General features: G+C 38.7%; 1 protein-coding gene and 1 pseudogene across 4 annotated transcripts in view; one reads left to right on the top strand and one right to left on the bottom strand.

Moving 5' to 3' along the window:
• Positions 1-1,395: 1,395 nt before the first annotated feature.
• COMMD6 (COMM domain containing 6) overlaps positions 1,396-26,495 on the bottom strand; it is a 38,915-nt gene continuing 13,815 nt past the window's right edge. For 2 of the 4 annotated variants that reach the window (XR_011071050.1, XR_011071053.1), the window contains 2 exons: positions 26,017-26,315; positions 19,267-20,853 (listed from right to left, as the gene is read on the bottom strand). Coding sequence is in view for 1 of the 4 variants with exons in the window: in XM_068526836.1 (XP_068382937.1) it covers positions 26,265-26,315 (51 nt within the window). In the remaining 3 variants the exon portion in view is untranslated. Of the gene's footprint in view, positions 1,470-11,380; positions 11,440-18,607; positions 18,739-19,266; positions 20,854-25,886; positions 26,316-26,495 lie in introns of those variants that run through there. The other 2 variants (XR_011071051.1, XM_068526836.1) reach the window with 2 other exon arrangements.
• On the top strand, positions 8,215-8,879 carry LOC137751869 (V-type proton ATPase subunit E 1 pseudogene; annotated as a pseudogene).

The raw sequence follows: 26,495 nt of genomic DNA on the forward strand, positions 1-26,495 counted from the left end.
TGCGTTTAAGAGGTCTCTTAGGCTGGCTTCATTTCTTTTCGTTCTTTTTCTTTATTCTGTTCCACGGCAGTGAATTCCACCATTCTGTCTTCCAGGTCACTTATCCTTTCCTCTGCCTCTGTTATTCTGCTACTAATTCCTTCTAGTGTATTTTTCATTTCAGTTATTACATTGTTCATCTCTGTTTGTTTGTTCTGTAATTCTTCTGGGTGTTTGTTCTTTAATTCTTCTAGGTCTTTGTTAAACATTTCTTGCATCTTCTCAATCTTTGCCTCCATTCTTTTTCCGAGGTCCTGGATCATCTTCACTATCATTATTCTGAATTCTTTTTCTGGAAGGTTGCCTATCTCCACTTCATTTAGTTGTTTTTCTGGGGTTTTATCTTGTTCCTTCATCTGGTACATAGCCCTCTGCCTTTTCATCTTGTCTATCTTTCTGTGAATGTGGTTTTTGTTCCACAGACTGTAGGACTGTAGTTCTTCTTGCTTCTGCTGTCTGCCCTCTGGTGGATGAGGCTATCTAAGAGGCTTGTGCAAGTTTCCTGATGGGAGGGACTGGTGGTGGGTAGAGCTGGCTGTTGCTCTGGTGGGCGGAGCTCAGTAAAACTTTAATCTGCTTGTCTGCTGATGGGTGGGGCTGGGTTCCCTTCCTGTTGATTGTTTGGCCTGAGGCGACCCATCACTGGAGGCTACGTGGGGTCTTTGGCGGGGCTAATGGTGGACTCTGGGAGGGCTCACGCCAAGTACTTCTCAGAACTTCTGCTGCCAGTGTCCTTGTCCTCACAGTGAGCCACAGCCCCCACCACCACCCCCCGCCCCTGCAGGAGACCCTCCAACACTAGCAGGTAGGTCTGGTTCAGTGTCCCATGGGGTCACTGCTCCTCTCCTGGGTCCCGATGCGCGCACTACTTTGTGTATGCCCTCCAAGAGTGGAGTCTCTGTTTCCCCAGTCCTGTCGAAGTCCTGCAATCAAATCCCACTAGCCTTCAAAGTCTGATTCTCTCAGAATTCCTCCTCCTGTTGCTGGACCCCCAGGTTGGGAAGCCTGATGTGGGGCTCAGAAACTTCATTCCAGTTCATGGATTTCTGTGGTATAAGTGTTCTCCAGTTTGTGAGTCACCCACCCAGTAGTTATGGGATTTGATTTTATTGTGATTGCGCCCCTCCTACCATCTCATTGTGGCTTCTCCTTTGTCTTTGGATGTGGGGTACCTTTTTGGGTGAGTTCCAGTGTCTTCCTGTCCTTGACTGTTCAGCTGTTAGGTGTGATTCTGGTGCTCTCGCAAGATGGAGTGAGTGCATGTCCTTCTACTCTGCCATCTTGAACCAATCTCTCCAGAGGTTAAAAGTTTCTGCAGAGGAAGCAGCTTCTCTCTTTTTTCATAATTTTACAATACCCATTTTTGTCTTACTGCCTAATTCAGAAGTGCCTCGAGTGAAAAACTCTGAAAAACTCTTTTGTCATAAAACCTATTTGAGGGATGAAAAGAAATAGGGTTAAAATGAACATTTATTTAATGCACAATTTCAGGCCAGACAGCTCCACATCTGCCAAGCATATGCAGTCAAGCACAAGTTATGAAATACTGTATATTTGAATGAAGATATTAGTATGGAGAGATTAAACACTTCCTGCACTATGCACTCCTTTATCGCTAAGTGGAATTTCACATTTATGCTCTTCAGAATTATGTGGATTTAAACTGATATTATTGACTATTTTCTCTTGAACCTAATGAAAATCTTTGCAACTGAAAGCAGTAGTGATGCTTCAATAAAACTGTCCCCCTGTAAAAATTCTTCCTGTTTAATTACTATTTCTAATGGGCCCTAAGAAACTTAAAAATAAATCTATTTTAAGTCTGTCATGGATGAATTATTCCACATTTTCCTTGCTGATTTTAAAATGCAACACTCAAGCCACTAACATAATAGAGATTAAAATGAACAAATATACATGTAATATTTTTCAAACCAGTAATTATTTTGAATAGGTAATATATGTAAAGGGTGGAGATTTTGAAAGTTACAAAAAAAGGTAAATACAGCAAAATGTAAGTCTCCCTTCCGCTCCTTTCCCCAGACACCCATTTTCTTTTTGGAAACGGCCATTGTTATAAGTTTATTATGCATGTATCTAAAAATGAAATAATAATAATAGCCACCATTTGTTTATTCACTCTGCACCAAGGTTTCTCACAAAAATGGTATGAGATAAGGACCACTATTTTCCTCATTTTACAAATGATAAAACTGAGTCATACAAACATTAAGAATCTTTTTTAGGGTCACACTTTGTAGGTGGAAGAATTTTAGTTCAAACAAGAGCTATTACTCATATTTGTACAGGCTGTACTCAAACAGATACTATATTAGAGAAAATAGCTGAACTAGAGTAATAGTTACTAGGATAACTGAGATTTGGTAAAACTTTACAATGATGCCTTTAAAGGGTCTTTAACAGTTAAGAACTAATTTACTTACTTATGAAGTAATATTTATTGAAAACCTACTGTGGTCCAGGCACTGGAAACATACTTGCCATCCTCACATGAGAAATGCAGGCAAGGGAAAAGCAACTACAATACTATGCAGTATGCAGAATTGGGATCATGCCATAACAAAACTCTAAAATATGTGACGTTGATTCCAAGACCATGTGGCAGATGAAAAGGAAATCTTTAGTAGAATAGCAAGAAAACGATTGCAGGAGACTAGAAAAAAGATGAGGAAACTGCTACAGAAGCTTAAAAAATAGTGACCCATGTCATATAATATAGTGGTAAAAGTATCACCTGCAGCAACTTGAAAGATAGTCCACCCGGGAACCTGATGGACTTTTGGATTTGAGCAGAGATTTCTAGGAAGAAGACTGAGAGTGTTTATACTAGCTGAAGTATTAGGAGCTTCAAGAAAGAGATGGGCTCCGAAAACAACTGACCAATATGTAAGCAGAATTTAAAGACATTATAGAGGGGCTAGAATGTGCCATTCTGGAATGTAAACTCTTATTTCCAGCTTCTCAAGCAAATAAAAGATTTTCAAATTAAGACATGGCCTAAAGATGAAGGATAAAATCAAAACTATGGCCAGAAGACACTTTTCTAAGGCTTCTAAGGAATTTAAATTGGTGCTTTTTTGGGCTGAACAAAATGGCTTCTCAAAAGCTTAAAGATGTAGGTCCACAGAAGCCTGATCCAAAAGTAGCAGTAAATTAGTCTAAAAAGAGAAGACTGTCTTGAAAACAAGTGTGGCTTTGGCTTCTAGAGCATAGAGTGAACTTTCATCTGATATATAGAAAACTCCCAAAGTTCTTAAGGGAATTGTACTAGCAAAAGTACTGCCAGCCTGGACTAATAGGGACCATGACTATTCAATAGTAAAGAAGTTTCTGGGTTCCTAACTTTATACAGGCAGGAACAGGCTGAGAAAGTTGCTCAAAGGACATACAAGGAGATGAATTGGAATTGGACATTTGGATTTTAAGTGTCTGTGGGATATCAGAGCAGAGAAATCAAAGGAGTTGAACATGTGGTTCTAAAATTTAGGAGACAGGACTTCCCTGGTGGCGCAGTGGTTAAGAATCCGCCTGCCAATGCAGGGAACACGGGTTTGAGCCCTGGTCCGGGAAGATCCCACATGCTGCGGAGCAACTAAGCCCGTGTGCCACAACTACTGAGCCTGTGCTCTAGAGCCTGAGAACCACAACTACTGAGCCCACGCGCTACAACTACTGAAGCCCGTGCGCCTAGAGCCTGTGCTCCGCAACAAGAGAAGCCACCACAATGAGAAGCCCACGCACCGCAACGAAGACCCAACACAGCCATAAATAAATAAATTAATTAATTAAATAAAATAAAATAAATAAAATTTAAGAGACAGATCTGGGCTAGAGATATAAATTTGAGAATCATTAGCACATATGAAATACCAAATTACAAATGCAAACTTTCAGCTTTGGTTGAAATATAGGCAAAATCTTGGGACCCCAAGTGACAATGTTATTCAATGAGAATCTTTAACAGAAGCAGAAAATTGATGACGCAAGTGCTTTTGAGGATGCAGAGCACTGGGCTAGTTTTACAACACTATCATAAAAGTCAGGTTCCCAGAAAGAAAAAAATTTCACCCTAGATGGATTCAAATAAGACTCTAAGGAAAGGAGTAACAAGGAGTGGGCAGACTGAGGAGGACAGGGAATATCGAGGCACTGAGAGCTTTGCAGCAGTGGGGAAACATTATTATACCTATGACTAAAAAGTCAAGAGTAGGAAACAGTGTTTTTTGTTTTGTTTTGTTTTAAAATATTTATGTTTTATTTATTTATTTATTTAGCCTGCATCGGGTCTTAGTTGAGGCACGCAGGATCTTTAGTTGCGGAGAGTTGCAGCATACCTGTAGGATCTAGTTCCCTGACCAGGGATAGAACCCGGGCCCCCTGCATTGGGAGCATGGAGTCTTAGCCACTGGGCCACCAGGGAAGTCCCCAAGAGACAGCGTTAATGGAACCTAGAGGGAGGCACTGCCCGGCAGAACATATAGTTGGGGAGGGACACAGCTACTGCCAGAGATATGGCACAGAGCAGGAAGCAGGCAGGGAAGAAATGCCCTGACCTTGCTCTCCTCTTTTGCTGTATCTCCAGCCGGTATACATGCCACTGGACAAGCCAAAGGGGCACAAGTGATATAGTCCTCAGAGGACAATTTTCCAAGGCATAAGGCAAGGGAGAGAAGGGCAGAGTGTATCCAGACAAGCAAATGGAAAATAACTAGCACAGGTTTTAGGTAAAGGAGAAGATTTAATAACATTTATAAATCAGGTATCAAAAATGCAAAAGAATGTATAGTACTAGCCAGGTGGGGAGAAGGCCATGTTGAATTTATATATGCAGTTTCTGTATGATAAATATGAATCACTGGACAGTTTGCTGAGAAGGACAAAGAGAACCTTTTTTGTGATATTCTTCTTATAATTACAAAAGAATTATCATCATCGTCATAGTCATCATCATCTCCTTCAAAATGTAACATTAACTCAAGACAACAGATACTACAAAGTTTGTTTTTCATGTTTGTTATGATAATGTATTTGTGAATTACATCAGCACTGCATGAAACTGTATCTGTTAGAATGTTTGTTTTAAGAATTGACTCTACACACCTATGCTGTAATATGTCCCCAATCAGCAGGAAATAGATTGCTAATAAGGATTCATTAACACATTTATTTTGGCTTTCTCCTTATAGACCTATTTAAACAAGATAATCTTTTTGATTGCAACAACTTCATGTCTAAACACAATGTCAAAACATTTTTCTTACATGATAGGGATGATAATTTCAGTCTGAAGAGCTGATGACATCAACCACAGAGCACTGACAATGAGAAGGAAAGATGCCTAGGAAACCCGGAGGAACGTCAACATTTAAGGGAAATGCAGACCAAAATGTAGCATGCAAAAAGACTGAGAAGGATAAACCAGAGACATAGGAAGAATGTGGTGTCATGGAAACCCAGTGAAAAAAGAAGTGGTCCACATTTTTACGTGCTGCATACAGATCAAATAAGGGGAAGACTGAAATGGTTCCATTCCATTTTTAGCCACATGCACGTTATTGGTGACCACAGAGAACATACTTTTAGTAAGAGCAGAAGTAGAATGAATGAGAGATGCAGACATTAAAATGCTAAATATAGGCAACATTTTAGAGATGCTTGGCTCTAAAGAGAAGAATAAAGACTAGTAGCTGAAGGAGGGAGTGGGGGACAGGGGGGCTGTTTTTCAGTTTGGTTCCATTTAGTTGGTTTTTAACTGGTAGAGAGTACTGAGCACAGTAAAATGCTTTCGGGAAAAAAATGAATGGAGTGAGAGAAGCTGAATCTACAAAAGAGAAAACAGTTAATCAACAAATGGAACATGGCATCTGTTACAAAGTAGATGCTCAGTAAGTTTTTGCCAAATAAATGACTGAATTCCTTTATAAGAAATGAGGTATTTAATCCAGAAACCAAGTGAAGAAATTGTCTGTAGACAGGAGGCACAATATCTCTTCCATCAAAAAGGCAAAAAATGAGGACATGTGCGTGGATGCAGTTCATTTGGTAGATGTGGTGTCAAGAATTTGAGAAAGTTCCATTGGATGATTTATATTTTCTCTGTGAAATGAAGATGAGATCATCTGAGAAAAATAAAATAAAATCTGAGGAGTGGTAGATTGGAAGGATTGAGAAGAATGAAAAAGGTTTATGAATAGTCTCTTGTGTTCTGAAAGGATGCTTCAGAGAGAAGCTCCTTTAAGCAGCTGCCAGCCTCTGCAGTATGCGTGGTGGCTCGTGAAAGAGGTTGCCCAGTGTATATACTCCCTGTACAGGGCCTCAGGGCTGAATCAGGTGAACTCACCATCATCTGGCATCTTTCTCCGTTCCTCCCTCACTTGAAACTCTTAGCCACAGACCTCAATATTTTTTCTCTCCTTTGTTTTCCTGACATCGTTCCACCAGATTTGGTAGAGAGCTCCCTGGGAGTCCATGACCTTTGACAATTCTGCCTCCTAACCAGGACAATGTTCCACGGTTCCACTTGAGGACACTTTTTGTAGCTCATTACAATTCTGAGACCTGCCTAGCCGGATACTGACCCTATCACCAAGGCACCCACCTAACCTTCAAAGGAGCAAACTGGGCGTAAGGTCTAAGAAGGGGGCTAAGCCTACTTCATTGTCTATCCAGTCTCTTCACACAGAGCTTGAGTCATCTTTGCCCTCAAGCCCCTGCTCTGGGCTGCTTGAGTCATCTTTGCCCTCAAGCCCCTGCTCTGGGCTGCTTAAGTCCTAAGGGCTTCAGTCCTTCTACTCACCCAAGTACCTGATGGTGGAAAGGACCTCTCCCTTTGAGAGGAGATCCTGCTTGAAATCTACCTCAATATGACCTTAGCCCATGGCCTCAACAAGGAAACTCTATTAGGTTATAACACAGAAAGCCTAACACGCCCCCCCAAAAAGAAAATAGTCATAAGATAGGCAGCTTTGTTACAACAGTCAGAGGAACTCCCAAATCTGTATAAGGATAAATAGTACAATATTCTGTTCAACACAAAAGTTGAAGAGAAAAAATGAATAAACTGTATGTCCATTGTAGTCATTACCTAACCAATAAATGATGTGTATATAAAGTATTTTAGACAAACTCTAGGGAATTTTAAGTCAGTTCTCAACAAAATTTCAGAGGATGCAACACAAATTCTTGAATAACATATGTAACTTCATAGAAAACTTTGCCAAATAATTGATTATCTAGTATTGAGATTATGTAAGAGAAAACACTGAAAAAGGTGGCCTAGGGAATTTATTTTCAGCAAATGTGGAGGGAGAGGGTGAGAGAAACAAAAGTGATGGCTGAGAAATTAAAAGCACTCAGAAGCAGTGGGACCATCTCTGGATTATATAGTTACTAAATTTTCTCATCACTTTGCCCTAATGTATATGAAAAAAGTTATTTAGACCAGGCAGTATTTTTTTATGGTTATGGCTATAACTCTAGAGGAGAATTATTCATCTGTTTTGGATCATTAAACTCAATATGTGCATTTGATTAAAATTCCACTCTTCTCTCAGCTACCCATTATGATACTCCCTGTTTTAAAGTAATTCTCCCTTGTTAAGAGTGATGCATTGCTTTCCTATTTAAAAAAGAAAAAAGGCAGTGAGAGGCAGATCTCTGAAAGAGGCTATTTTTTTCTTGTTACTTTGCAAAAACAGCAGCAGCAGAAGTCCTGGAACAGGGAAGCTAGAAAATCTATCTTTTTGGACCCTCCTCTCTCATAAAAAGTAAAGGGAAACTTATTTTCAAAATAAGCAATAGAAAAAATTTGGCCAAGTACCATGCAAAATTATTATCATTAAAAGGAGAATAAGAGGCAGAATAAAATCCCCACAAACCATGACAAAAACACTTTGAAAAGACATGGCAACCAAATGTGAAACTATAAAATCTAATATTTCAAAATAAGCTAAAAGAAATTAAGAAAAGTATAGAAGCTATGAAAGAATAACGTAAATCAGCATTAGAGAAACTCAAAAATAGCAAAACCAGAATCTGGGGTTATAAAGCAAGGAAGCTGAGACCTTTGTTGAGTTTCTCTCTGCCATTTCTTTCATTTGGCCCTTCAAACATCAACTTGAGCCCATTATACTCTAGGCTAACTCTGCCTTTGCCATGAGCCTCTGCAGTGCTGACACGCAATAGCAGATTAAGCACATGGTAGCTTTCATTGAACAAAAGCCAGTGAGAAAGCAGAAGAAATAGAGGCAAAAGCAAAGAAAAGGTAAAACGTTGAGAAAAGTTATCTTGTGCAAACAAAGACTGAAAATTAGAAATTATTATGAAAAGAAAGAAATGCAGTTTGTGCAGCAAAAGGAAATGTCCACCGTGACAAATCAAAGCAAGTTCAAAAGTCCTCTGAGCCGAGAAATGACCATATTACAGACCTAAGTAAAGCAAAATACACTTAGCAAGGTGGTAAAAGTACAACCAGGCACCGAGTGAGGCTGTAAGCACTGGTCCTCCAGGGTTTGTACTTGTTGCTATAGCCCCTAACGACTCTTCCTTACAGGAATCGAGACCTCCTGCTGGTAGAGGTTGAAGTGCAAAAAGAAATCCTTATATATAAAACTGTCACCAAAAAAAGATGCGGATGTCTAAATTGATCAAGGGGCCTACCTGTCTGAGTAAACAGCTGGCCATTTTGAAATCGTGATGGAGATCACAAAATAAAGGTTTCCAACACCCTAAAAAGCCAGCTGAATCTCACAGTTCAAGAAGGATGCCAAAGTACAGTGAACCTTGTTTGGTGTGATACCAACAGAAAGTCTTTGGATTAAGCCTTTTTTTTGTAAATTTATTTTTGGCTGTGTTGGGTCTTCATTGCTGCGCGAGAGCTTTCTCTAGTCGTGGTGAGCAGGGGCTACTCTTCGTTGCGGTGGGGGGGCTTCGCACTGTGGTGGCTTCTCTTGTTGCTCTAGGTGCATGGACTTCAGTAGTTGCAGCACATGGGCTCAATAGTTGTGGCTCACAGGCTCAGTAGTTGTGGCGCACGGACCTAGCTGCTCCGTGGCATGTGGGATCTTCCTGGACCAGGGCTCAAACATGTGTCCCCTGCACTGGCAGGCGGATTCTTAACCACTGCGCCACCAGGGAAGTCCTGAATTAAGCCTTTGAGAGGTGGAGCTTACTCCACTGCTATACGGCTACAATATGAAAGCATCTGATATTTGAAAAAACAAGATTTTCTATGTTACCTCCTCTTTAATGTTCTGATATGGTTCTATATTTATCAATGGAATGCCTCTTCTGTAGCTCTTGCCTTTGTTCTAATCATTAAGATCAGGAGAAAACTCACTTGAACAAACAGGAACATGACACTAATTCTAGACGTTATTATACCATCTTCGGTGGTTTTGAGCATGAGGTAGAGGAGATCTGACAATCGTTGTATGACTTTCAGCCAGTCTTCTGCTCTCTCTCTAGTTTAGAGACTTTTAAGTATCTTGAAGTCTCCACTCTTTGGAGTTAACATGCCCGTGGCAAGCATTCATTGCAGCAGTGGGTACTTCACCATTTGGGCTTAGGAGTTTTCCTCATATATAAATGTGCTTTATTTAGTGATACAAAAAGTTTATGTAGAGAAAAAAATGAGAGAACTCAGGAAATAATTCAAAAATTTTTAAGGAAGCATATATAAGGAGAAACACAAGAACAAATAAAAACAACAAGTAATGACAGAAATAGAAGATTAAAAGGAAGAAAATGTTAAAATTCAAAAAGAAATGAAGAAAGAGGTGAAAAGGATTTGAGAGAAAGTGACAGGTATAGAAAACAGTCAGAGAAGTTCCTACAGATGCATACCAGAAGTGCCCAAAGAAGAGAACCAAATCAATGGAACAGAACAAATATTAAAAGCCTATAATCCAACAAAATTTTCCAGAAGTAAAAAAAAAAAACAAAAACTTGAACATACATCTTGAAAAGCACACTATGTACCTGGAAAAACTAACCCAAAATGACCAACATCAAGACTTATTTTATTAAAACTAATGAATTTTAAAGAAAAACTTTAAGTATTCATTTTGTATCTAGACCAAAACATACAAATCATTTATAAGGGAAGTGATATCAAATTGTCATCAGATCTTTTTACAGCAACCCTCTATAATTGAAGACAATGGAGTAACATATGCAAAACACTCAAGGCAAGAAAATGTGAGCCAAGGGTTTTATATCCATGCAAACTGACATTTAAGTATAAGGAACATATAGAAACTGTTGTGAACATTCAAGATGTACAGAATCTCAGGCACGTACTCGCGCATGTAAGAATTCAAACTCCATCTTAAAGGGGGTAGTTACTACTCAGCTCTAGCCAATTACTGGCACTGGAGAATGTACATGTAGTATTTTGGGGTCTTCCAGTTTTTTAAAAAGACTCTCAAATTAAAAGAAAAACTTTGTGGAAACCAAAAGATCATCTCTGATGAACAATTAGATATGTGACTTTTAAACTGAGGCTAAAGAAAAGCACCTATTTATTTATTTATGCATCCATTCATTCATTCAATATTCAGTTTTATTATTTGAAGTTTTAACAACTAGCACATAATTTATAATAAGGTATTTTAAAAAGATGATCACTTGATTTTATTATTTTACAACTTTATTCATGTTTCACATATACTAGAGTATAATTCCTATCTTCAGATGTACACCATGACTTGGGAGAGTTTTAATGTTTAGATTACTTATTCTGTTCACCTTACATATCCCTCAGTCTTACTGTCAATTTCTTTTTAAATGTTTTAGTCAAGTTAGTTTTTCCTAATGATTTGCATGTAAAACTACTTTTAGAAATTTGTTGGAGTCAAACAAGCTTCTTTTACTGCCTATTATGGAACAAACTTCTTACCAATTCATGTATCACAAATCAAAGTAAAAACACATTATCTGGCTCAAAGTATACTTTAATTATGGCAGTTGTGTATGATTGAGGCCAGCTGTATGATAAAAATTGCTCTATGATGTATCTTGGTCTCCCATCTTGGAGTAAGAACAAATATATTTGTAAACTAAAGATACTAATATCTTTTGACTTTTTAATAAAACATGGTAAATTCTCAGGATATAAAAAATAATTTATATGGAAATTTTCACACAAAAAATACAATGGTATAACGAACCCAAATATACACATCACCCAACTCCAACAATTATTAATAAATAGTTAATCTTTCCCCGATCAATATCTAAATGTTTATGGGTAGGAACAAACACCTCAGCTGATTTGTAGTCACCTTATAGTACTGAAAACCACTGCCACAAAAAGACTTACCTCCTCAAGGGCATGATCAATTTCATTCACCTCAGTATCCTTGGCTCTTGGTGTATGTGCTACAGAGGAGACACCAAGTATATAAATGAATGGTTAGATGTCTATACTAGAAAGCAAGGGGTTTTTCACGCCCAACTATGAGTGGTGTTTTTAGCAAGAAATAAAAAATACTGTCTTTCCTCAACCCCCAAACTAAGCTCCTGCTTCTACAGCATGACAGGGTTTGCACATGTTGGAAGGAGACAGTAAACAGTCTGCTTCTCTAGGGTTTCCCATTTGCCCTGCCATTCCTTTGGAAACTCCTATGGGCCAGAACGTTAATATCTGTCTGAATTCCTCCAACCTGTTGCTTAGTCATCATGGCTTAGAATCTAAAATCTGCCTACACCCTGCGGTTATGTGCTTGATAATAACAGTTCTTTAATATAGCACATCTTAAATATTCCTTTGCCCTTTACCTTGGCACAGAAGTGTGAAACACAATGAGATATGTAAGTGCTTTTCTTTAACAAATGTTCTTCATATGCTGAAATAGTTAACTAGCCAAAGATTGATAGCTATTTTCTCCTATGGTACTTGGAATTCAAAAGAGCGTAAATCAGGATCAAGTTAATCAAGCTATGCGATTTGTAATATTCAGTATTTCTGTGTGCTATGAAATGGTGGTTAAATCAATAGCTAGCAGATCCCCTTATCAAATACAGGACTAGTAAAATCAGCACACTCATTGGAGAATGACAGGTGAAATAGTAAAATTCCATTTAAATGATGGCACATAAGTTTCTTATTCAAATTTGAAAACCTTAATACTTAAACTCTGAAATTCTTCATCAGTATAGTAGAATGTATAGGCTAAATTTATACTAGCATCATTCATTTCATGAGAATTAATATTAATGAATTAGCATAAAAGCAAGTAGATTACTTCTTTAGACAATCTATAAGAAGCTATTTAGCAAGTTACCTCTATACTTTTTAGATGTGTTTAATTATCCCTGTGCAGAAAAGAGTTAACATAGCACTCCTAACTGCTTATACTTAAAAAGGCCAGCTGACAAGGTTGGCCCTTGGTTGGCATCTGGGAACTTGGATTCCAGGAGTGTTCCCACCATTGACTGATATGAGTGGCTCACTGTGCCTAAATTGTTTGTACAAACAATGTAGTTATGAAACCCTCTGCATTCCTTCTGGGAGTCTGAAATTCGGTTACATGCCAGGCAGGGGTGCCTATATGATAAGCTCCAATAAAAAAAATCTGGGTATTGAGTCTCTAATGAGCTTCCTTGGTTGGCAACATTTCACACAATTTGTCACAACTTGTTGGGTGAGAGATTAAGCACATCCTACATGACTCCCCTGGGAGAGGAATCTTGGAAGCTTGCATATGTTTACCCCAGATTTAGCCCCCTGTGCCTTTCCTCTTTGCTGCTTACACTTTGCATCCTTTCACTGTAATTAACTATAGCCATCAGTATGACTATATGCTGAGTTTTGTGAGTGCTCCTAATGAATTACCAAAACTGAGGGTGGTCTTGAGTACCCCCAACACAATCCCCTAATCTACTTTTAAAAGAATCACTTGATTTGAGGATTAATAATGTGCACCTCAACATATGATATAGCTTCTAAATGCATTACTAATGAAAACTTAAGGATTTCCTAAGCATTGTAAATCAAGAAATCTGTAACAATTGACTGTAATTATACCTTGTTCTGATTTTGGTTACAACGGTGTAGTCAACATTACAGACCATTAATAAGGAATTCTCTTCTAGTTGTTGTCATGACGTTGCCCAAGATCACATCTGACCCATTGTAGAGTACCCTCTGTATCAGACAGGACCCATAGACAAAATTCAGATCTCTTTTAACTAAATTAGGTGTATCTTGAACTATATGTTTTACTTTTATCTTACCATGCCTCTCATGAGTGGTTGGGGGTTGTTCTTCTGGTTTGTTTTGTTTTTTTTAACTTTAGAAAACTAATAGTTATTTGCAACCCAACCTAAACCATTGTACAGGATAGTATTCTATGCGTATGTTTCTCTGCACTGAAGTCGGCTATACTATTTTCCTACTCTTATTTTAATGTGTCCTAACTTCCCCAGTGTTTTTCTAACTCTCTTATTGCAGGTATTATTGCCAGACATTTCAAAAGTTTTCAGGTAAGCCATAAAGGAAGGAAGAAAAGGATTGAATATGTAACATGTCTAAAGAAAGAAGAGCGAAGAAAAGGGCAAGCAGTTAATACTGGAAAATGAAAATTAGTCAATTTATCACTAAGCACTAGATGGACCGATTGTCAGATGTACTTTGGCCTCCTGGACAGATACACCTTATCCATGAAGGTGGGCGCATTGGGCTTGCATAATTCCCCTTCCTCTGATTTCAGGTTCATTGAGCGCCCTTCTGATTTGCATTTCTCAAGGAGTGTTAATATGTTTTCAGGGTCTACTATGTTTTACATATGGTGTTCAGTTTTCACAGCAACCCCAGGAGTTGTTATCCCTGTTTTACAGCTGAGGAAATAGCTGGCCACTTCTGCCTGGGGTTGCCCCTCTGGCCTTCAAATATCCACAGGCAATTTTTTTCCCACACACAGAAAACACTACACATTTGTTCTGAGCATGTAATGTTTAGACTATGCGATGAACTTGGGGGTACAGATATCTCTTTGAATGAATTAATAGCAATGTATAAAACTGCTCACATCACTTATTTGTTAAATGTTTCATTTGGCACAAGAAAATAGTACCTGCAGTCAGTTGAAAATTTCACTGTAAAAAAAGTTTGTCTTAAAATTTTTATTACCTACCTCCAGCACTTCAGGATTTTAAAAACATTTCTTTTTCATTACTTATTTAGTTCAATATAAAACTTTAAATCAGCGTATATTGAACAATCAATCAACCTGTAATTTTAAGCACTGTAATACTACTAAAGTTTGTTTGTTGCATCAAAAATGACCACGAGATAGGTAATACATAACAATGTTTTTATATTTTGGAGATTCTTAAAGAATTTATATTATCAAATAAAAGTGGTATTTTGTTTCATTTCAAATATTATGTTAGTCTCTAATTTTAAGAGAGCCAGCAATTTTAATTGTAAAATAGTAATTCTGCCACTTACTGCCCATAAAAGAAGGACAAATAAGACAGAAAACTGACAAAATTCAAAAATCTTTATCAAAGTGCAGGATCTCCATTTGATGCACAGTTGTCTCGATCATATCCAAATACAGATACATGTTGGAACCAAAAGTCAACATATCTGCCCACCCCCTACACACCCAACACACATTGGTGGAGCAGAGACAGGAGAACACAAGGAAGAATTCCATCTCATTTACTTACTTATTTACTTACTGGAAAGAGATGAATGGGAGACACAGCTGTCACTGGTCCACAGCAGTGATGAAATCCTGCCAGGAAGGCATGAAGACCTCCTGCCCAAGGTCACATAACTAACTCAATTTGTTCTGTCTTCAAAATGGATAATAGGGGGACTTCCCTGGTGGTCCAGTGGCTAAGACTCTGCACTCCCAATGCAGGGGGCCCAGGTTCAATCACTGGTCAGGGAACTAGAGCCCACATGCTGCAACTAAGAGTTTGCATGCCACAACTAAAGATCCCGTGTGCCACAACTAAGAACTGGCACGGCCAAATAAATAAATATATATTTTTTAATGGATAAAAAATTCTCCACTCTACCACAGTGTGTAATAGGCTGACCCGCTGATTTTTATTATTAGTTATTAAATATCTGACTCCCCCAATAGATTATAAGCCCTGTGAAAATTGTCTGTTCACCACTATATGCCAAGTGATTAGCAAAGTGTCTGACACTTCAGAGATGTTCAATAAATATTTGTTGAATGAACGAACAATATAACTACTACAGACTACTTAGCCATTATATTTTCAGTGTAAATTAATAAATAAATATTTTGAGTTATATACCCATCTTCACTGAATTTGGTCAGCATGAATCATTCCTCCTGAGGCAAGATCATTGGACGGATTGAGTTTCTTGAGATGTTGGACTAGTAGACCCAACTACATCATCTAGCAAAATGCTATGTATCATAGGTTTACTGCTTGTTTGTTTGTTTGTTATTACTTCAGAAGCACAGACGAATACTGGATTAATCATTTAATTGTAGTTCTTGGTTTGTGGCACACTTTCATCATTGGTCTAAACCTAGCTCTCTTTTATTTTAATGTATTTTATGTGTTTATTTAATGATATAATAAACACCATGAACTTATTTCCCAACATGAATAATTGGACATTACCAGTAATTTACATCTACTGTGGGTTCCTCTTCTATCCTGCCTCTAACTTCTCCCTGTCTTGAAACCTAGAGGTAACCAATCACCTTGGTTTTGCTTTTCATTCCCTTTATTTATTTATCTTTATGTTTTTACATACATATATTCAGTATTATGTTACTAAGATTCATTTATGACGTTGTGTATACTTTTTGCTCATTAATTTTCTCTCAGTACAATATTCCATTGTGAAAACATACCACTCTTTATTTATCAGTTCTCCTGTCCACAGTCATATGGGCTGTTGCCAGATGAGGGCAACTTCTGGATCGTGCCCTTAAAGCATCCCTTCTAGTGGAATTTGTGTGTGAAGCCAGGAGTTGGTACAACCACCCTGAACTCGTTGAAGAAGCTGTACAGTAAGAACAGTAGAGTTACAAGATAGAAGTGTAGGTCCTTGATGTCTTCAAGCAGAACAAACAGCTCGGACATGAAAAATAATTTTGTCTAATTTAAGCCATCGTCATTTTGGGATTACTACCACAGCAGCTGATAACCTAACACATAATTTGTACCTAAAAGTGAGATGCTACTGGAATAAAATGTGTAACAGGAGGCACTGGCAGTCAGGCAACAGGTGGTGAGGTTACTGTGGACGGGAACGGTGGTGACTCATGCTACGGCAAAACATCTGATAAAACTATCACCATATGATACTTAAGTTGCAGACCACGTGCTTATAGAGCCTATAGCTCTAAGGCAGTGTTTCTTAACATAGGTCCTCTTGGCATTTGGGGTAGAATAACTTTTTGTTGGTCAAGAATACCCTAGGCATTGTAGGATGTACAGCTCCCCACCCATAAAATGCCAGCAGTATGAACTGAAAATGATTCAATGATCCTATATACTAGCCGCAGGCAATATAACAATCAAGAACTTCCTCATACATTCCCTCATGCCCCTTACAGGAGATAGACTGCCCCCAGGTAAGAACCACTGCACTAGAGGAACTAACTAGAAAAAATGGTAGAACACTGATGTGTTGGCTCCTTCTTGCCACTTTTGGCAAAATTCTGCGAGAGAGAGCAGCTCAGGCTAGGTTTACGTGCAGAGATGGAGGGAACTTCCCTTTGGAAGAGAGGTTCTGGTTGTGGCTGGATGCAGAAGGGTGGGACTTTGGGATTGTCTTCCCTTGGGAAGGATAAACATGTTCTGCAAGTGAAAGGAAGGATGCCTGTAGTTGGTAGACAAGAAGGAAGACTAGCAATGACGGCTGGCTTTCCTTAGAATCCCTTTTTTCCCTGTAGCATAGCAATAGAACTTCTAACTGGGCACACAGCTACCCCGCTAGACATTTTCTAGTCTCCTTGGCAGTTAGAAGTGGCTACATGAATAGGTTCTTCCAGTGGGATGTGAGTAGAATGAGGTGTGTAACACTCAGGACGTGAGTTTATACGGAGAAGTATGCCCTTCCGCCTCCCTCCCTCTCTTCTGCTGGCTGGTATGTAGGCATGAAGATAGAAACTGGAGCAGCCATGTTTTTCACAAGATGGAAGCCATGTTTTGAGAATGGCTGGTCAACTATACAGAAGGAGCCTGGAGCCCTTGATGACTGGAGCCCTCTCTAGCCACCATACCAACTCTCTTATTTAGCCCATCTCACCGGGAAGACACATGCACTCTCTTGCATCCATGATCTCATATATATTATCTTGCCCTGTTTGTTAGCTGGTTCAAGTTGTAAACTGAAGTGATAATAACATTAGCTGAGTTCAGGTCATCATTTTCACCAATCCTAAAACATGAGCTGGACTTTGGTCTGACCTATCTCAGGAGCAGAACTCTTTCTTTCAGATTTCTAAATTTCCCCCCAGTTTTACTGAGATATAATTGGTATATAACATTGTATTAATTTAATGTGCACAACATAATGATTGGATATATGTACATATTGGGGGATGATCACCACAATAATTTTACATCCATCACCTCACATAGTTACATTTTTTTTCTTGCGGTGAGAACTTTTAAGATCTACTCTCTTAGGAACTTTCAAATATATAGTACAATATTGTTAACTATAGTCACCATGTTGTGCATCAGACTTCTAAGCGTTTTTTTTTAATTTTTAATTTTTAAAGTTTTTTTTCTTCCTGTTTTATTGAGCTGTAACTGACATACAATACTATATAAGTTTAAGTGTACAGAATAACGATTTGACGGACAAATATCATGAAAGACTTCTAAGTTTTAATGATCTCAGAATCTACAATACATAACCTATCTAGCACCCAGACCTTGCTTTCTAGTGCCATTGTCTAATAAAAAGAATGAGGATTCTTTGGGAGAAATGACTGATTCAAATACACAAGGTGAGCCTGGAGCATCTTGTAGTGATAAGTGTCAGAAAGTAGTGCTCAAAAATTTTTTTTTAAATTGGCGGGGGTGTGTCAAAGCAGCACAGGAGCCAAAGGAAAGAGCTCCCAATAGTCAAAGTTGGAATGACTTGAGGAAAAAATGTATTCAGTTGTAACCCCAAGTATAAAGTAAATATCCATGAGTTTGTACTGTTACAGATAAATGACTGAGTACATTAATAATGGGGAGAAGAGACGAATCTCTCTCCCAGAAGAATTCTAAATAAAATATGTAGATACTTCACCATAAAAGAAGGGGAACATAACTCCACATTCCTTAAGCATAGCCTGCAGGTAGTGACTTCCTTCCAAGAGTAAAGTATGGAAAAAAGCAGATGGACAAGTAACTTTACAGCGGAGAAACAATCATTGCTTCAGCCAGGTTATCAATATCCACATGAACGCTCGTAAGTCATGTCGCTAGTATGTACCCTTGATATGAAGTGAGGAAAATGCACTTTCTATCTGTGATACCCATAACTCCAGTTCAGAAAAACATCGGACGGATCCCAAATGAGGCACATCCTACAACATACCTGACCAGTTTGAGTAGTCCTCAAAACTGCCAAGGTCAACAGAAATAAGGAAAGTCTGAGAAACTGTCACAGACAAGAGAAGCTTAAGGAGACAGGATGACTAAATGTAACATCATGTCCTAGATGGGATCCTGGAACAGAAAAATATATTAGGTATAAACTGAGGAAACCTAATGTATCAATAGTGGTTCATCAATTATAACAAATGTACCATAAGATGTTAATAGGGGAAACGGTGTGGGGCATATGGGAACTTTCTGTACTATCTTTGCAATTTTTCTATAAAACTAAAACTTGAAAGAAACAAAGTTTATTTTTTAAAATCTAAAGTACAAAATAAATTTTTTAAATTATTTGAAAAAAATTATTTGAAAAGATAATTCTGCTTAAGTACTTTTAAAAACGAAGCACCAGCATGATGGAAATTTCAACGCCTTTAATTTAATGTGACTATCTTGCCTTCTTTCCACATAAATCTGATATGTATGTTAACCTGTCTTGGTAGCAGAATATCTGAAAATATTTGGGTTTTGCTTGATGAGCTTGGGGATAATCTATTTCTTTTTGGAAACTAAATGCTCATTAATACATTTTCCAACTTGAGAATCAAGTATTTTCCAAAAGTTTACATTTAATTCAAGTGTTTGAAACTTGAAACACATTTTCCCACAGAAATTGAAACACATTTTCCCACAGAAATGTTGTTACAAAAGTGGTTAATTCCCAGGCCAGCCAGGTGAAGCTCATTAAACTCATAATAAGCAAAACAGACATCCTCAGTGAAAATAGTGTAAAACTATATTATGAAAAAAACTTGCCTTTCAAATTCAAAAGATAAATTTAAACATGCAATTTAAATTTATTCTAATCAAATCCATCACCCAGTGTTTGAGCCAAGGGCTTTCTTTGGACCTCTTTGTAACACTGCAAATGAGGAGGGGGAGGAAAATGGAGGGTGTTAAACTGGGGTGAGTGGGAGATGGAAAGACCATAAGCACAGTCTGGGAAGGCAAGTGTGTGGTTTTGACCCAGATTGGTTGGGCAGGTTTCTACTTTGATTTCTGGGGATACAATGAAGTCGCTATCCCAAAGGACTTGAGAAAGGGATAGAAAGGGGACTTTGCCTTCTCCTAATCCTAAATCTTTAGTGTGCTACTATGCAGAGGGTGGGTAATAGAGTAGTCTATGGGCAGCTGGTAAGGATGAATGCCCAGTCGGCTGACTCTTCAAGCTGGTGGGACCTGAGTACATGGGTAGACAGCAGTAGGCAGTGGACCCGGGCTCCTCACAACAGTATGCTACTGAGCAGAGGACCAAGAAAGAAAGTGGATTCACGTAGGAGATCTGCAGAAATGCTGACAGGGTGTGAAGAGGACTTAAATTCCCAACAGGGAGGCTCAGAAGGGGAAACAAAGGTAAGCGGAAGAAATGAAGTTTCTTGCAGTGATACCAGCCAAAATATCAGACCCAGCTGCGGTCGTGATTTCAATAGCACAGCGAGGCGGCCTACGTTTGATGTATTTCAGGTTTGTCTATCCTGATTTGGAGACACACTATACCATTTGTTAAAATAAGGATACATTGTACCACAAAAAGAACTGTAAGAACTTTTCAGAAGCATAATTAAAAAGCAAAGATTTTTATCAAGTATTTCTTAAAAACAATGATACATATTTTTTTATAATGCATTATGGATTTAAAAAAATTTTTTTAACTGCTCTTCCTCTCCCTCTCCAGATACCCTCTCCATCAATGCTTACAGCATGGTAAACATCTCTCCTTAATTTTCCTAATTTTCCATTAAGAATTCAAATATATATTGAGTGCATTTTACAGTTTTACGAAACAACAATATGTGTTGATAATAGCAAATGTATTGTTAATACATATTGATAATGGCAGGTATATGATATGCTGTAACATAGATATGATGAACTTATTCAACCATTTCTTTATTGACAGTCACTGCTCCCTTTATTTTACTTTTCACCACTTGGGGAAATGCTACAATAAAAATCTTCATACAAATATCTTGTGTTATTCAAGTTTATGCTCACTTGCTGTTGTAACGAACACTCTAAAAATCTCACCAGCTTACCACAACAAGAGTTTGTTTCTAGCTCACATCAGTCTGGTGCAAGTCAGGCTGTTACTATGAGTTTGCCTCCAATCGTGATTCAGGGGCTCCATCTTATGGTTTCCCTATCTCAGATCTCTTCATTTCCAGCAGTCAACACGGGAGAGAGCTTGGAAGACAAGGAAAGGTTTATGACAAAGACTGGATGTATGTTAGGACACTTCTGCCCAGATTCCACTGGCTACAACCCAATCATGAGGTCCCAAACTGATTGCAAGGGAGGCTGGGAAATGCAGTCTTCCTGTGTGCCCGAACAGGAAGTGGATGAACATTTAGTCAATTTTGCAAATATTTTTATATACAGTAAGTCCCCTACATATGAACGAGTTCCGTTCCGAGAGCGCATTCGTTAAGTCCAATTTGTTTGTAAGTCCAACAAGGTTAGCCTAGGTACCCAATTAACACAATCGGCTATATAGTACTGTACTGTAATAGGTTTATAATACTTTTCAGACAAATAACAAAAAACAAACACAAAAAATAAAACATTTTTAATCTTACAGTACAGTACCTTGAGAAGTACAGTAGTACAGTACAACAGCTGGCATACAGGGGCTGGAATCGAGTGAACAGGCAAGAAGAGTTACTGACTGGAGGAGGGAGAGGAGGTGGGAGACGGTAGAGCTGAAGGATCGTCAGCAATAGGAGACAGAGAGCAAGCTGCAATTTCACTCACGCCTGACGTGGATGGCACAGGTTCTGGTTCCGTGATGGATTCAATTCTACCTACCTTCTTGCTTCTGGACATCCTGGGCTTGAAATAAAGATACTATACTACTGTACTCTATACAGTACTGTACAGTAAAGTACCCAAAAGCACAACCACTTGAAGAGGATGTACACACGTGACAATGTACCCCAGACACGTGAACTAACTTACGTGATTGGACACGCGAATGCACGTTCGCATCTTTGAAAGTTCACAACTTGAAGGTTCATATGTAGGGGCCTTACTGTATGGTGGCTTTACTCCAGAGGATATATTTCTGGACTGAAATTTCTGGGCTGTGAAATTCTATATAATGTGTGTATGTCTATCACTTCGCAAAAAAGGCCATGATAACTCCTATTTCTGTCAGCAAAGTAGGAATATTCAGCACCTTTCTTGCTTTTCTAAATCTCCCTTCCAGAGGTACTAAAAGACTAGAAACTCCATTGACCAGATTCCTGTGTCAACAGGGTCCTGGTTTAACTTCCACCAATGAGAGGCACTCTCACTGAAACTAGAAAAGGTGAAGAAAGCAAGCAGCCTTTATTTCATTCTAACATGTTGACACTTGGCAGAAATGGCCTGTATAGTTGCTTCCAGGTGACATCCTGCATTCTGCAGAGATCACTGGCAGGGGCTTTCCCTGAAATTCCTGCACTACCGGATTTTCTGAAAGCCAGCAATGATTTCTCCTGACTTGTTCACTCAGTCTTTCTAACAGTTTAGTGAACATCTCATTTCTTGTATAAAACCTCTTCCTACTTGAAATATTTAAAGCAATTTGTTTCCAGACTAAGTACTAACATATACATCAACCTAGCATTTGTCTTTTATCTTTGTTTATGACCCATTTTTTCCCACATATAATTTTTTAATTCTTATATTTCAAATATATTTATGTTTTATGTTATAGCTGTGGTGTTGCTGCTTCCCAAGCCTTAGTTAACATAAATATTCTATAAAACGTCTAATTTCTATCTTTTATAGTTAAATCATTAATTCATCTGGAGTTTACTTTTGCATGTGTTGTGACTGCTAGTATCATTTATTAAATTAATCCTGTTTTCTCACCCAACCGAAATATCATCATCTTTGTCCCAAATATCTTGATCTATTTCTAGGCCACCTAGTCTATTCCAGTGATCTGTTTACTTTCCTGAGCAATGCCATACCGTGTTGATTGCTGTGATTTTATAAAATATTTTAACAACTGTTTTATAAATCTAAATTCAAAAGAGACCATCTAACACAATAACTTGTGCTACCAGGTTAACTCAGTTGTACATAAACTCAGAATAAAATTTATTTTTCTATGTCTGTGCACATATTTGAACTTTCTACAAATATTAGTAACAGAAACATCTGAATGCTTGGCTAAAATAAGGGAGCAATGACCAATCCTCACCTGATTCCAAATGTTGGAGGAGGAGTAGCCTCACTCTTCTGATTGCTTTCATAATAAGTGAATGTTATAAAATTGAATTTGTAAAGTGACATTATCCTAATCAAATACTACTTCTGTCATTCACATATACTTTACATATAAGACTATAAAGGACTCTATCTAAGAATTTGTTTAGAGAGGCGCAGTCAAGATGGCTGTGTGGGGAGACGAAGAGGTAGCGTCTCCCCACAACTAGGGCGCCTGCCGGCCGCTGGTGGAGAACTCTGATGCCCAAGAAGACGCGAGGAACCCCAAAGTGAACTGGTAGGATGAAGGGGGACTGAGGCGGGAGGAGAAGTGGAGGCCAGACAGGATCGGCACCCCTGAAGCTGGGGAGATGAGGAGAGGCAGGCAGGAGGGCCCCTCCAGGAGGAACGGGAGAGGAGTGGAGAGGTTGATTGCCCCGCCCACTTGGGCCAGGGGAGCCTGCTGAGCTCCCAGGCTGCTCCCCTTCCCTCCAAGGTCCACCCCACACAACCGAATTGGTCCTGTGGGCATAGAAGGGAGGCCAGGGAGATCAGGAGAGGCAGGCGGCACGGGCCCTTGCAAGCTGGAGGAGCAGGAGAGGAGAGGAGGGCGTTTGCCCCACCTACTCAAGCCCAGGAAGCCTGCTGGGCTCCCAGGTGAGGTCCCCTGCCCTCTGAGACCAGGACTGGGAGGCACGCCTGGGGCCCTTCTGTTCCTTGAGCCTAAGCCCCACCCCCCATAGCCCCCAGGGCCTTTTCCAGCCCTGCGGGTCCTGAGCATTGGCCCCGCCCACCACCCAAAACTCGTCCTTGCTTAGGCCCCGCCCTCCACAGCCAAGGCCTCCCCCCCCTTCTTTTTTCTTTTCTTTTCCCTCCTCCTCTTTTTTTTACTATTGTGGTACTGACGTACCTTCCAGTTGTTGATTCATCTATATTTTTATTTTTATATTCTTCCTAACATATCTGTTAGTTTCCCAGTCTAATTTTATTTTTACTTTGTTACTGTTCTTTTTTTTTTTTTCCGCCCCATGCACATTGAGGGATCTTGGTTCACGAGCCGGGGGGTTGGGCCAAAGCTCCTGCGGTGGGAGCTCAGAGTCTGAACCACTAGACTAACAGAGAAAGACCCCAGGGAATATTCATCAGAGTGAGGTCTCACAGAGTTCCTCATCTCAGCACCAAGACCCAGCTCTACCCAACAGCCTAAAAATACCAGTGTTGGAAGCCTCAGGACAGTAAGACAGGAACACAATCCCACTCATTAAAAAAAAAAAAAAAAAAAAAAAAAAGACAGCAAAAAAATATGGCACAGATGAAGGAGCAAGATAAAAACCTACAAGACCAAATAAATGAACAGGAAATAGGCAACCTACCTGAAAAAGAATTCAGAGTAATGATAGTAAAGATGGTCCAGAATCTTGGAAATAGAATGGAGGCACAGACTGAGAACATACAAGAAATGTTTAACAAAGATCTAGAAGAACTAAAGAACACACAAACAGAGATGAACAGCACAATAACTGAAATAAAAATACACTAGAAGGAATCAATAACAGAATAACTGAGGCAGAAGAACAAATAAGTGAGCTGGAAGACAAAATGGTAGAAATAACTGCCAAGGAGCAGAATAAAGAAAAAAGAATGAAAAGAATTGAAGATAATCTCAGAGACCTCTGGGACAACACTAAACGCATCAACATTCGAATTATAGGGGTCCCAGAAGAAGAAGAGAAAAAGAAAGGGTCTAAGAAAATATTTGAAGAGATTATAGTCGAAAACTTCCCTAACATGGGAAAGGAAATAGTCACCCAAGTCCAGGAAAAAGAGAGTCCCATACAGGATAAACCCTAGGAAAAACACACCAGGACACATATTAATCAAACTAACAAAAATTAAATTCAAGAAAAAAATATTAAAAGCAGCAAGGGAAAAACAAAAAATAACATACAAAGGAATCCCCATAAGGTTATCAGCTGAGTTTTCAGCAGAAACTCTGCAGGCCAGACGGGAGTGGCAGGATATACTTAAAGTGATGAAAGAGAAACCTACAACCAAGATTACTCTACCCAGCAAGGATCTCATTCAGTTTCGATGGAGAAGTCAAAATCTTTTCAGACAAGCAAAAGCTAAGAGAATTCAGCACCACAAAACCAGCTTTACAGCAAATGGTAAAGAAACTTCTCTAGGCGGGAAACGCAAGAAAAGAAAAGGACCCACAAAAACAAACCCAAAACAATTAAGAAAATGGTAATAGGAACACACATATAGATAATAACCTTGAATGTAAATGGATTAAATGTCCCAACCAAAAGACACAGACTGGCTGAATGGATACAAAAACAAGACCTATATATATGTTGTCTACAAGAGACCCACTTCAGACCTTGGAACACATACAGACTGAAAGTGAAGGGATGGAAAAAGACATTCCATGCAAATGGAAATCAAAAGAAAGCTGGAGTAGCAACATTCGTATGTGATAAAATAGACTTTAAAATAAAGACTGTTGGGGCTTCCCTGGTGGCACAGTGGTTAAAAATCCACCTGCCAATGCAGGGGACACGGGTTCGAGCCCTGGTCCGGGAAGATCCCACATGCTGTGGAGAAATTAAGCCCATGTTCCACAACTACTGAGCCCGAGTGCCACAACTACTGAAGCCTGAGAGCCTAAAGCCTGGGCTCCGCAACAAGAGAAGCCACCGCAAGGAGAAGCCCGCGCACCGCAACGAAGAGGAGCCCCCGCTCGCCACAACTAGAGAAAAGCCCACGTGCAGCAACGAAGACCCACCACAGCCAAAAATAAAATAAATAAAATAAATAATTTTTTTTTAAATTAATAAATAAATAAGCTACAAGGATACATTGTACAGCACAGCACAAGGAATATAGCCAATACTTTATAATAACCATAAATGGAGTATAATCTCTAAAAAGTTTGAATTACTATGTTGTACATCTGAAACTAATATAATATTGTAAATCAACTATACATCAATAAAAAAATGAATGCTAAAAAAGAAGAGTTTGTTTATAAAATGGGTAACATTACCAGTAATTTTTAAAACTATTGGTCTAATACATAAACTTGTGCTGCTTTTAATATCATTCAACTGTTTGTCTGATTTATTTTTCATTAAGATATAATTCACATACCACAGAGTTCTTCACCCTTTAAAGTTTCCAATTCAGTGGCTCTTAGTACATTCACAAAGTGTGCAGCAATCACCATTTTGTAATTCCTGTTTGTCTGATTTTCTTTTTTATTGTTTAAAAAAATGGAAAACCAAAAGTGTGATTTTCATTCAATAAATATCATTTGATCCTTAGGCAGTTTTGTTGCAGAAAGTAAAGTCCATGATTTTAGAATGATAGTAGCAATTCATCAACCAAGTAATCAGTTTTCACACAGTTTCAATAACTGCAGCAATTTCCTTGAACTGTCTGTAGAAATTCTGGAGAGAAAGGGGAAAAACAATATTAATTTTGCTTTTAGAGGCTATTTAAGTAGTTCTTTTAATTATATCTGACCAGCAGAGGCTCTAGAACATATTAAGTTTGCATTTTAATGTTACTTCCTCAACTATTATTATTCAAAAGTTACTATAGGAAACAAACAGGTGTAATTTGGTGCA

Source organism: Eschrichtius robustus, chromosome 18, assembly GCF_028021215.1.
Source record: "Eschrichtius robustus isolate mEscRob2 chromosome 18, mEscRob2.pri, whole genome shotgun sequence".
Classification (NCBI taxonomy): Eukaryota; Metazoa; Chordata; class Mammalia; order Artiodactyla; family Eschrichtiidae; genus Eschrichtius; species Eschrichtius robustus.